Below are 10,744 nucleotides of genomic sequence, written 5' to 3'. Positions count from 1 at the left end.
GGTGAACATAGGGTCAGGTGGGCTGGGCAAGAACCCAGACCACGCTGGTGTAGGTTAATAAGCATCTAGAAGCACAAGGCACGATTTTCTGAGATGGAGAATGGGGAGCAGCTTTGGGGTTCACCAGTCATGGAGTTTCTGCCAGAGTAGTCCTGATGTCACCCGGGCTGGGCAGGCCATGGTGGCATTCAACACAGATAATATTCTATTATCTTCACTCATTGTCCCAGCAAGGCAGCGCGCCTGGTGAACCCGACAATGCCACATATTAGGGAAGAAAAGGGGGGGCATGTGTCCAACCCCCCAAACTGTGCATCCTGGTGTCCCCCAAGTTGGGGGACGCGAAGGAAGGGAAACCGATGGACCCGACTCCTTCCCTTCGTTCCCCGTTCCTCCGGACCCTGGGAAGGGTCAGGAGCTGTGTTGCAGGGGAGGGGGTGGAGACTCAGCCGCCGCGGGAGACAGCCGCTCCGCGTGAGGAGGGGGCGTCCGGAGCGAGGCTCCGCCCCCCACTCCCGCCGGAAGGGAAGGGGAGGCGGTGGCCGGCGCGCAGCGAGCCAGACGCGGCGGCGAGCGCGGCGGGGGCGGTCGGCCCGGGACCGGGTGGCACCCGCCGGGTCGGAGCGGGCTCGCCGCCAACGCGGTCACGTGCGCGGTCCCTCCTCTTGCGCCTGCCTCCCCCGCGCGCCGCGCTCTCCATTCATAAATTCTCCGCCTGCTCCGCGGCCACCGGGCACCGGAGCCCGCCGGGAACGCCGCGCAGCCGCCCGCCCGCCCGCCCCCCATGGGCCGCGCGCCCCGGCGCTGAGGTAGGCGCGGCGGGCCTGGGGATACGCCAAGGCGGGCGGGGGCAGGCCGGGGCCGCGCGGCCCATGGGATCGCCGCCGGCTCCGGACCACCGGCCCTTTCCGCGAGGCGGCGAGGCCGGAGGGAAGGAGTGGGGGGAGCCGGGGCGGGCGTGGGTGCCACTCTGCGGGGTTCTGCATCCCCCGTTAGTGGCCTGGTGAAGGACCCCCCCCCCCACGCCCTTCCCCGGCCTCAGTTTCCCCTGTGAGATGCAGCGAGGGCGATGGCGTCTCCGTCTCCTGGGTTAGCCCGAAACGGAGATGTGCCTGGAGTCCGGGCTCTCTGCCTCTCCTTGAGGGCTCTCCATCCCGCCCCGGGGCCGGTTGGGGGCGCGGGGATGGGCGCGGTGGCGAGCGAGCTCGGGGAGGACGGGCTGGACCTCAGGGGCGGGCCCGTGGGGAACGTCCGCCCTCGGGTCTGGTCCCCGCCTACCCCTAGGAGTCCACCTCTCTTCCCCCTCGGCTGCCTGCCATCTTTTCTGATCTCCTGTCGCGGTCCCTGCGCTTCTGTCCCCTCCCCCTCCAGCCGGAACTCATTTCCCGACCTACATATGCGCGCCCCATCCCCCTTGAGGATCCCGGGCAGCCACGGTCATTCTCGGACCGGAACTCTTGAGAACACCTGGCTTTCGCCAGGTCTCCCCCACCCCCATCCTCTGGGCCCTGTCTCCCCTGCTGTCGAGTGGGGTTAAAACCCGAAAGGGTTGGGGACTATGGGGCCTGTGCACTGGCTCACCCTTTGCTCTGGGGAAGGACCGAACGCGCGCCCTGCCTACTCAGGGCTGCGGGTCATCCCGGCCCAGCCTCTGCGCCCTGAGATTCCAGCGTGCAGTCCCCGGTCCTTCCCACCGGGAGGAGGGGGCGTTGGGGGGGGCAGTCAGGTGCAATGTCCAGCAGTCCTTTTCCCGAGGGCTGAGCTCCCCTCCCCCGGCCTCAGTTTACCCCTAGCGTGAAGCAAACGTGGAGGTTGGCCTGCTCAGCCAGAGAAGCTGCTCGCGGAGGCGCAGGGCCCCGTGCTGGGCACTGGCGGGGAGGCGGCTGCAGCAGCCATCTTGCCGCCCAGGACCGGCTCAAGCCGCCCTGCAGGAGGCCTCCCTCCCCCGCGCCCCCTCCTCTCCCCAGTGCGCCCTGGCAACACCCCCCCCCCCCCCGCTCGGCCTGCTCGCACAGTCGCCATGGGAACCAGATTCTTCAGGGCTGGGAACAGATGCGCCTTCTTTGGCCTTTTCGCTCCCACTAGCGCTGGGTGGAGGGGAGCAGCTACCTCCGGAGTCGTGACTTGGTAGTCACTGAGCTCAGTGCCTCCGCCCCCTTCCACCATCCTGATACCACTCGCCGTAGAACCAGTCTCCCGGGGCTACGGCAGCCCCCTCCTGTCCCCTGGCAGGGCCCCTGAGGGCTCACGGTAGTGCGCTGACATCTTCAGTGTCCCTCTTCCCCCTAGGAGTGCTTGCCCTTTTCTGGGCAGGGTTCCCGGCCAGTTGCGACCTTGCTGGGCCGGCCCCACCGGCTGGGGAGGTGGTGGATAGCATACACCTCCCCCGTTTTAAACACGGGGAAACGGAGGTCCCGGCGTGGATCTAAGCGGGGTGGGGCTGCCTCGGGGCTCTCCTCCACCTCTCCGTGAGTCACTGCCCCATGTGGACTCCTCCCTCTCCCTGGGAGCTAGGAGGGGGAGGGGACAGAGGAGCTGGTCTGAGCAGGCCCTGCCCCCCCAGGCCCCTCCTCCTAGCCTCACAATGCAGCCCACGCCCACCATGGCCCCTGCCGCCAGCACCACGGCCACGGTTGCCCTGACCTCGAGGTGGGACAACGCCACCGGCAGCCCCACCGTGAGTGAGGGGGATGGAGTGGGTGGCTGGGCCGGGCGGGCCTCCAGAGGCCACGCCCCGCGGTCCTGACCCCTGCTGGCCCACAGGCGGAGCCTGACCCCATCCTGGACAACTACGCGCTGCTGGTGGTGGTCATGTCGCTCTTCGTCGGTGGTGCGCTAGTGGTTCTGTCCGGCGTGCTGCTGCTGTGCAGGCGCTGCTGGGAGGCCCACCGGCGCTTCAACAGGTGCGCAGCCCGCCCGTCCCAGCGGCCTCCCCCGGGCCCGTGCGCGCCTGGAGCCGGGTGACCGTGCACGCGCGTGCGCGCTGTTAGCAGGCGTGTATTGTCAGCCTGTATGGTGTTGGGGGCCTGCTTCTAAGTGCCTGGGGAGCACGGTGTGCTACTGGGGCCTAGCCCGATGAGCTCGGGTCCCGGCAGGTGGGCCCTCCGTCCCACCTTGCTGCCCTGCGGTCCCTCCCCAGAGCGACGGAGGAAGCAGAGAAGACCACCACCACCTACCTGGACAATGGTGCTCACCCGGCCCAAGGTGCGGCGCCCCGCCAGGCCCGCCCCCAGCCCGTCTGCCCGCCCTCCCGCCCGCCCCCTCGGGCCGCCTGACGGGCTGTGTCTGTCTGTCTCCCCCACCAGACTGGGCGCAGCTCGATTCCGACTCATCTCTGTTTCCTTAGAGCCCGCGCGTAGGTGCTCACAGGCGCGTGCTGAGCGAGTGAGTGTGTGAGCGGATGTGTGAGTGCCCACCCTGCCCCCTGCCCGGTCCCAGCCCTCAGTCGGGCCCCACCCTTCGCCCCCTCCCCGACCCACCCCAGCCGGCCGCCCGCCCAGCGCCTGCCCAGCGCCAGGCGCGGCGCGCCCGGGGCCCACCCTCTCCACTCTCCTCGCAGACCCCGACTTCAGGGGGGAGGACCCTGACGGCCAGGATGCAGAGACGGAGCGCTTCCTGTCCACCAGCTACACCGGCCGCCGGGTGTCCTTCAACGAGGCAGCCCTGTTTGAGCAGAGCCGCAAGTCACAGGACAAGGGCCGCCGGTAAGGGGCGGCGCAGCAGGAGGGGACCCTGTCCCCAAGGGAGGTCACAGAGCCTGATGCCCTGTGATTGGGCTCACTGCGGGGCGGGTGCTGGCCTTGCTCTCCCCCATGGTGGAGCCAGGGACAGCAGCAGGTGTGGGCTTGGGGGGTTGGGCTGAGCATGGAGACAGGCTGGCGTGGTGACAGGTAGCCATGCTGGGCACAGGTACACCCTGACGGAGGGGGACTTCCACCACCTGAAGAATGCCCGCCTCACTCACCTGCACCTACCACCTCTCAAGATCATCACAATCCATGAGTGCGATCTGGGTGAAGCCAGCACCACCACCCCCCCCAAGGCCAACCTCGCCATATTCCAGGTGAGTATACCGGTGGCAGCCGGCCTGGGGCTCGGTGGACAAGACACCCACCCTGTAGGTGGCCCCTTCCCCACTCTCTGGGCTGGGCCCCTCGTCTTAGGACAGGGAGGGGGGCCTGGCTGGGGCGCACAGTGGGCTGTGGGTCCAGTAGTTCCCCTCACCCACCCGTGCTCTTTGACCTGTTACTGCTTCCTCCCCTAGCCCCCGGGGAAGGCCCTCACCGGCCGCTCCGTGGGCCCCAGCTCCACCCTGCCAGGTGACCCCTACAACTCAGCCGTGGGCCCTGCTGACTTCGAGATCAGCCCCTTGGCATCCAGCGACTCCGGGGAAGGCACCTGGGTGAGGGCCCCCGAGCGGCCCCTCCCCTCCCTGCCCCACTCCAGGACAGAGGTCAGCCTGTGGCCTCCCCTGACCCTAACTCCCCTTGCTCCTGCCTGATCCCCCTGCATGGGAGGAAGAGGGGTAGGCAGCACATAGACTACACAGCCATCCCCCACATGCACAGAGCATTCCCACAGCTGGAGAGGGTAGGGTCAGGGCACAGCCTAAGCCAGGGCATGAGTGCGCTTGGACACTCACCTTCAGAAACTCCTCTGTCCCGGGCTGGGAGAACAGAGCTGGGCAGAGCCAGGCTGAACCCCGGAGCTTAGCATAGCTTCCACCCAGCCACCAAGCGCTGTTCACTGCTCCTCTGCGTTCTGGGCGGGGCGTGTCGGCACCGTCTGCCAGGGTGGAGGCCGCCCCCTAGAGTGCAGAGCTGGGGCCCAAGCTGGAGCCAGCATGTGGGGCAGCAAGGAGAGGGTCCTCGTGCCTGAGAGCATTCCTCTTTCCTTCCAGCTGGAGGCAGGTACCAGGAGCACTAAGCCTGTCGGGCCAGGGGCCACGACAGGGCCCCGAGAGGCAGGCCCAGGCTCCGGGGCCGGGCCTGTCCTGCAGTTCTTTACCCGCCTGCGGCGCCATGCCAGCCTGGATGGGGCCAGCCCCTACTTTAAGGTCAAGAAATGGAAGCTGGACCCCAGCCAACGGGCATCCAGTCTGGACACTAGAGGTGAGCTGTGGCCTCGACAGAAACCAGAGCCCAGGGGGTAGAGCTCCAGCTGCTGCCCCAGGCGGCCTTAGAGCAGGAGGTTCCGCACCAGGAAGGAGTCCGTGCTCTTGAGGGGCCCCCAGGCTCCTGCCCTCTGCTGGCCAGCAGCACCCATTTGCCAGTGGGCATCTTGCCCAAGGGCTCAGAGCTGGTTGGGTCACTTACTGTGCCCCAGTAAAGCAGGGGGGTGGGCAGACCGTAGCCACGATTGGTGAACTTTTTCGGTAAGGCACTAGACAGTAATGCTTTTGGATCTGTGGTCAGTCTGGTCTGGCAGCGTGGAAACAGCTGTAGACTGGGTATAAATGAGTGTTGGGCCAATAAAACTTTATTTACAAACAGTAGGTTGCAGGCCCATTTGGCCTCTGGGCCAGAGCATCCCCACCCCCGAGCTAATGACAGCAGCCCTTCGATCCCGCAGACCGCCCGTCATGGAGAGCCCTGGATATAGGGCTTCCTTATCCTCAGCCCAAAGCAGGGGTACTCAGGGTATACTCAGTACACCCCAGGTATACTGGGGGAAGTCAGCCAGGACGGGACAGGCTGAGGGGGTGCCTGCTGCCCTGTGGAGGTGGTGGGTCCAGTGCCGGGACAGGTAAGGAGAGAGAGCATAAGCAGGTGCATGGCCTTGACGGCACAAACCCCCTTGTTGGGGCCTGGCTCCAGCTCGTGCAGGGAGCGGAGGGGCCCACTCCACTGCCTTCAGGAGCAGACATGGAGCCCATGATTCCTGAGGGTGGTTAGAGCCGAACGGAGGCGCAGAAGTGCCCAGAACCTGTTTGCTGGCTGACTAGCCTCCCCACCCCTGGGGCTTTCCCACCCAAGTGTCGCCCTGGCGCCCACCAGCCTGTCCCTTCTCCCCCACATTCCAGCTTCCACACTTTAGTCCAGCTGTGCCTGCTGCCAGGTGTTCAGGGCACATCTTGGCCCTGGCCACACCTCTCTGGCCAGAGCTGCTCTGGGTGCTGGCACCACCTCCACACTGCACTCACACCTGCCCTAGCTCTTCTGTTCTCGGGGCCTCGGTTTCCCCCTTGCAGAGCGGGGTGCCCACTCACCTGGACCAGGCTGGTCCTTGCTCGCCTCTAGGGTGGGAGTGGGGCCCCAGGCTGAGCGGAACTCCGGCGGGCTGACGCGCCTTCCTCTGTACAGGCTCCCCCAAGCGGCACCACTTCCAGCGGCAGCGAGCCGCCAGCGAGAGCACAGAGCAGGAGGAGGGGGACGCCCCCCACAGGGACTTCATCCAGTACATCGCCAGCGCAGGCGACGCTGTGGCCTTCCCGCCCCCCCACCCCTTTCTGGCCAGCCCCACCAGCCCATCCCCCACTCTCGGCAGGTATTTTTCAGTAGATAGAAGTGCCAGGGGTGGACCCGTGGGCCCCAGCCCTGCCCAGTCCCCGCCCCACCGTCCTGGGGAGGGCTCTCCCCACCCTGCAGACGTGCGGTCACAGTCCTCCAGTCCTGCCACCCCTCCCAGAGGCTGCCTCACTGGGGCCCCCTCTCCAGCATGCATCACAAGAGGGAAACCGGGGGAGACAGGGTAAGGGCGGAGGGGCAGGTGGGGCCCTGGACGATGGCCCCAGGGTACCCAAGACGGGATGTCTGCTCAGTTAGGGCTGCCAGGGGTATGTGCCTGCTTGGATGTTATCGCTTCCTGGTGGAGACCACGGCCTGATGGGCTCTGCTGGGGCCTGGTGCTCCTTTCCACCTGCTCATATTCCTGAGGGCTGCATGGCCCCTTCTCAGAAACTGACCCCTTCTGCCCGCAGCACCCCACTACCCCCCCAGTGGATGGGGATGGTGGGGTGGTGAAGTCCAGACGTAGAGGCTGAGTGGGACTGCACCTGGTCCAGTCCCTCCCATGCGAGTCCCTTCTACACTAAGACATTAGGAAGAAAGTAGCTTCCCAGCAGAATGTTCACTCTCTCTAGGTGAAGAGCCAGCCACAGACACTGTGAAAAGTGACCTGGTTGAAAAGCAGGTGCTAGGAAGGCTCAGATTTACCCAGAAAACATACCCTGCAACAGGGACTGGCAGCATTTTTTTAAAAAATTCCTTTTCCGCACTCTGGCCAAACCTAGGGGGTCCCTGCCCATGCTCACCCTTCCGGACCCAGAGTCGGGGGGCTGGGGAGCAAATGCAGGGGCGCGCACAGCCTTCTTGACTGCTGCGGCCTGGCTTGCAGGCTAGAGGCAGCCGAGGAGGTGGGCGCCACGGGAGGAGCGAGCCCCGAGTCTCCCCCAGAGCGCAGCGGCGGTGTGGGGCCTGAGCAGCGGCAGCAGGAATCTGATGGTGAGCGGGACTCGGGGCCAGAGCAGGCCCAGACCATCTACCGGGATATCTGGAGCCTGCGTGCCTCTCTAGAGCTGCATGCCGCAGCCGCCTCGGACCACAGCAGCAGTGGCAACGACCGCGACTCGGTGCGCAGCGGAGACAGCTCGGGCTCAGGCTCCGGGACCACTGTGCCCACCTTCCCACCGCCCTCGCCGCCGCCCACACCTCGCTCCGCGGATAGTGAGGCGGGAGGTCAGCGAAAACTGCTTCAGATGGACAGCGGCTACGCCAGCATCGAGGGCCGCGGCGCGGGCGAGGACGGGCTCCCCAGCGCGTCCGAGAAGCGCTCTTCCTTCACCAGCGCCGGCCGCACGGCCACTGTGGGCAGCAGCTTCGAGGGGGCGCTGGCGCCCACCGAGGCGCCCGCCCGGCCCCGCAGCCCCCGCGCCTGGCCCCGCCGCGCCCCGCGCCGCGACTACAGCATTGACGAGAAGACAGACGCGCTCTTCCACGAGTTCCTGCGCCATGACCCGCACTTCGACAATGCGCTGCCCTGCGCCACCCGCCACCGCGCGCGCGCGCATCCGCACCCCCACACGCGCAAGCAGTGGCAGCAGCGCGGCCGGCAGCACAGCGACCCCGGCGCGCGCGCCGCCACCCCCGCCCCGCCTGCGCTCACATTCGGCCCCGACGCCCGCCCCACACGCGCGCCTCTGCGCCGAGGCGACAGTGTCGACTGCCCGCCCGAGGGCCGCGCGGGCGATGACCCGGCTGCGCCCGCTATCCCTGTCATTGAGGAGGAGCCCGGCGGCGGCAGCGGCAGCTGCCCCGGCTCGGGCCTGTGCGTCGGGTCCCCGGGGACACTGCTGGACAAGCTGGCGGCTGGCATCGACGACAGACTCTTCCCGCCGCGCCTCGCCCAGCCCATCGCTGCGGCTCCTGCGCTGGCCGCTGCCGCCGCCGCGCCGACGTCTCCCGACCGTAGCCCGGCCTAAGCCCTGCGTCCCGCACCCACCTCGTCAGCTTCTCCGGTGCCGCTCGGGACCTCCGCCGCCGGACACGCCTGGGGCGCGACGCTCCGGTGGGCAAACGCCGGGCCCGTGGGGCCGCGCACGCGCTCGTCCTCTAGCCGCCCCCCAGGTGCGCATGCTCATGTCCTCGGGACACCCTCGGGCCGCCTCTGGTGCGCACGCGCACAGTCCCCGCTGGTCACCGAGCTGCATCCGTCTGTGGCTCCTCAAAGTGCAGGGCTGGACTGGAGGGAGCGGGACAGGTTCTCATCTTCGAGCCCCTGGGGACTACGTTCATCTGCCTTTGGCCCCAGACAGCAGCCTCTGGGTGGGGGCGTCTTGGGCACAGAGCACCAGGAGGCGCACGCCCAGGACCCGCACCTTGGAGGGTCCGCGTGGAGGAGCAGAGTGAGGCGCATGCGCAGGGCGCCCCTAGCGGGGCCAGTGGAGCCTTGAGGGGGTCCAGGCTGCGCGCGCCGGAGTCTGCAGCGGGGCTCCTGCGCCGAGCCCGCGGGGACCCGGACTGCGGGGGCATGGGAGACGGGCGACGGGCGCGCTCGCTCTGGGCTGGCAGGTTGGGTGGAGGCCGCAGCCGCCAAACCCCTGAAGCTGTTTTACCTCACCGCGGCATGTGCTCGCGGCAGTCTGCCCCCCCCGCGCCCCCTCCGAGCAATAAAACCACAGCCCGCCGCCGCCCCCTCCCGCCCACCGTGTCCAAGTCCCCGCGCCCGCCCCAAGCATGTGAGTGGGCCACCTGCCCGCCCCGCAGTTGCACCGTCCAAAGAGCTGCCAGAACTCATTAATGTTTGGAGACACACAAAACCCAAACGGCCAAGGTTTCAAGTTTCCCAAGCTTTATTTATTGCCAAAAGATGGGGCAGCCCTCGCCTGCGGCCGAGTCGCCCCACCCCGCCCCGCCCCTCGGAGCTTCGTGCCGTCTGTGTACCATCCAGTGATGGAGTTTCTTGTGTTTGTTTTCTGGTTGATTATAAACATTTACTGCACACTCTTGCTTAGTCCGGGTTTTCTCTGGGGACCCAGGAGCACAGAGACCTTGGAAAGAGGGTCAGGGTCCTGTGATCAGGTAGCTCCCCGGCTGCTGCACTGTGGACTGGTGGGCCCTGGGGCTGCGCAGAGGGCCCTGCTGACCTTTGGGGAGACCGGTCACCACCGAGAGGACTGCTGTCCAGCATGGCCAAAGGCTGACCCCCACGGAAGCCCCAGGTCCCACCACCCGCCCGCCAGACCTGCAGACCCCAGCCTGCCTCCTGGGCCGTAGGTCCACAAAGGGTGCTTGGACTCAGATCCCCTACCTGCAGGACACGGTGCCAACCCAACAATTCCCAAACACCCTTCACAACCACAGCTCAAATCCACCTGCTTTATTTTTTCTTTAAAAAAAAAAAAAGAAAGAAAAAGGAACCAACCAAACAAAAACAAGGCAGCCGCCTGGCTCCCTTGGGCTCTGGGCATGCATCTTGGTTGACAGGCCTGTTCTTCATCCCGGCTCCTGCTGTGGCTGTGGTTTGTCTGAACACATCACTAGGTGTGGGAGGCGCTAACGTGGAGCAGAGTAAAAAGAAGTCAGGGCTGGGGAGAGAACCAGTAGTCTGAACATAAAGTGCGTGGCAAGGGCTTCCCACAGGGCCCGTGAGCCGGTGTGCTCCCTCCTCCCCTGGCCAGGGGAAGGGGCTCGGCACAGGGCTGCAAAGTCAACAAGAGGGCGTGTCCACTGGCCATGAGGGGAAGGCCAGGCCCCAGGCCCTGCTGTCCCCCAGCCACGGCCCTCCAAGACCCCTGGCTTCCCGAGGGGCAGTCGGCAAGGAGGGTGTGGTGGTGGCCTTCCTGGGCAGCAGCCATGGGCCAGCAGTCGGCGGGAAGACTCAGGACCTGGGCCGTGGCACCTGGCTGGGGCTCCATGAGACGGGCTGCAGACAGGAATAGAAAGGTCACTCCTCAGCCAGCAAATAGGCTCTGCATCCCAGGAGGCAGGCCCCACCCACCCTCTGGTCTGCTGAGAGGGTGGGGAAAACTGAGGCCTGCTCATATGGAGCTGTGAGATGTCCAGAGAGGCCAGGGAAGGTTGCGCTGCTTCCTGGGGTTACCCTGTAGTTCACTCTGCCCAGTGGAGTTAAGCACCCGCCTCCACGGAGGAAGCCGGGCTCCCAGCTCTCCTGGCTGGTTCTGATGCTGGCAGATAAGCACCACAGGGCCATGGGGGCAGGGGGCAGCACCCCAGGAGAGGGCACCCCGCCTGCATCCTGAGCAGATGATGGGATCTCCAGCACCCCTGGGGCCTGATTTCCCACC

General features: G+C 66.7%; 2 protein-coding genes across 14 annotated transcripts in view; one reads left to right on the top strand and one right to left on the bottom strand.

The window, feature by feature from the left end:
- Positions 1 to 578: 578 nt before the first annotated feature.
- On the top strand, positions 579 to 9,488 carry LOC113916806 (CACN subunit beta associated regulatory protein). Of its 9 annotated transcripts, none has more exons than XM_027583808.2 (10): positions 579 to 809; positions 2,564 to 2,677; positions 2,764 to 2,903; positions 3,140 to 3,204; positions 3,560 to 3,704; positions 3,910 to 4,063; positions 4,265 to 4,453; positions 4,901 to 5,111; positions 6,303 to 6,486; positions 7,336 to 9,488. In XM_027583808.2, the coding sequence occupies exons 2-10, from the start codon at positions 2,585 to 2,587 to the stop codon at positions 8,417 to 8,419; spliced, it is 2,265 nt and encodes a 754-aa protein (XP_027439609.1). In that variant the 5' UTR covers positions 579 to 809; positions 2,564 to 2,584; the 3' UTR covers positions 8,420 to 9,488. The 9 variants fall into 9 exon arrangements, with proteins under 9 accessions (XP_027439609.1, XP_027439605.1, XP_027439606.1 ...); XM_027583804.2 differs by having other exon boundaries at positions 680 to 809; positions 4,265 to 4,402; XM_027583803.2 differs by having other exon boundaries at positions 718 to 809; positions 1,783 to 2,677.
- Positions 9,146 to 10,744, bottom strand: part of STK11 (serine/threonine kinase 11) — a 21,871-nt gene continuing 20,272 nt past the window's right edge. For 2 of the 5 annotated variants that reach the window (XM_027583815.2, XM_027583813.2), the window contains exon 10: positions 9,802 to 10,362. Coding sequence is in view for 2 of the 5 variants with exons in the window: in XM_027583813.2 (XP_027439614.2) it covers positions 9,993 to 10,362 (370 nt within the window). In the remaining 3 variants the exon portion in view is untranslated. Of the gene's footprint in view, positions 9,488 to 9,801; positions 10,363 to 10,744 lie in introns of those variants that run through there. The other 3 variants (XM_027583816.2, XM_027583814.2, XR_003518041.2) reach the window with 2 other exon arrangements.

This window comes from Zalophus californianus, chromosome 1, assembly GCF_009762305.2.
Source record: "Zalophus californianus isolate mZalCal1 chromosome 1, mZalCal1.pri.v2, whole genome shotgun sequence".
NCBI lineage: Eukaryota > Metazoa > Chordata > Mammalia > Carnivora > Otariidae > Zalophus > Zalophus californianus.
This window is presented reverse-complemented; position numbering and strand designations above follow the sequence as displayed.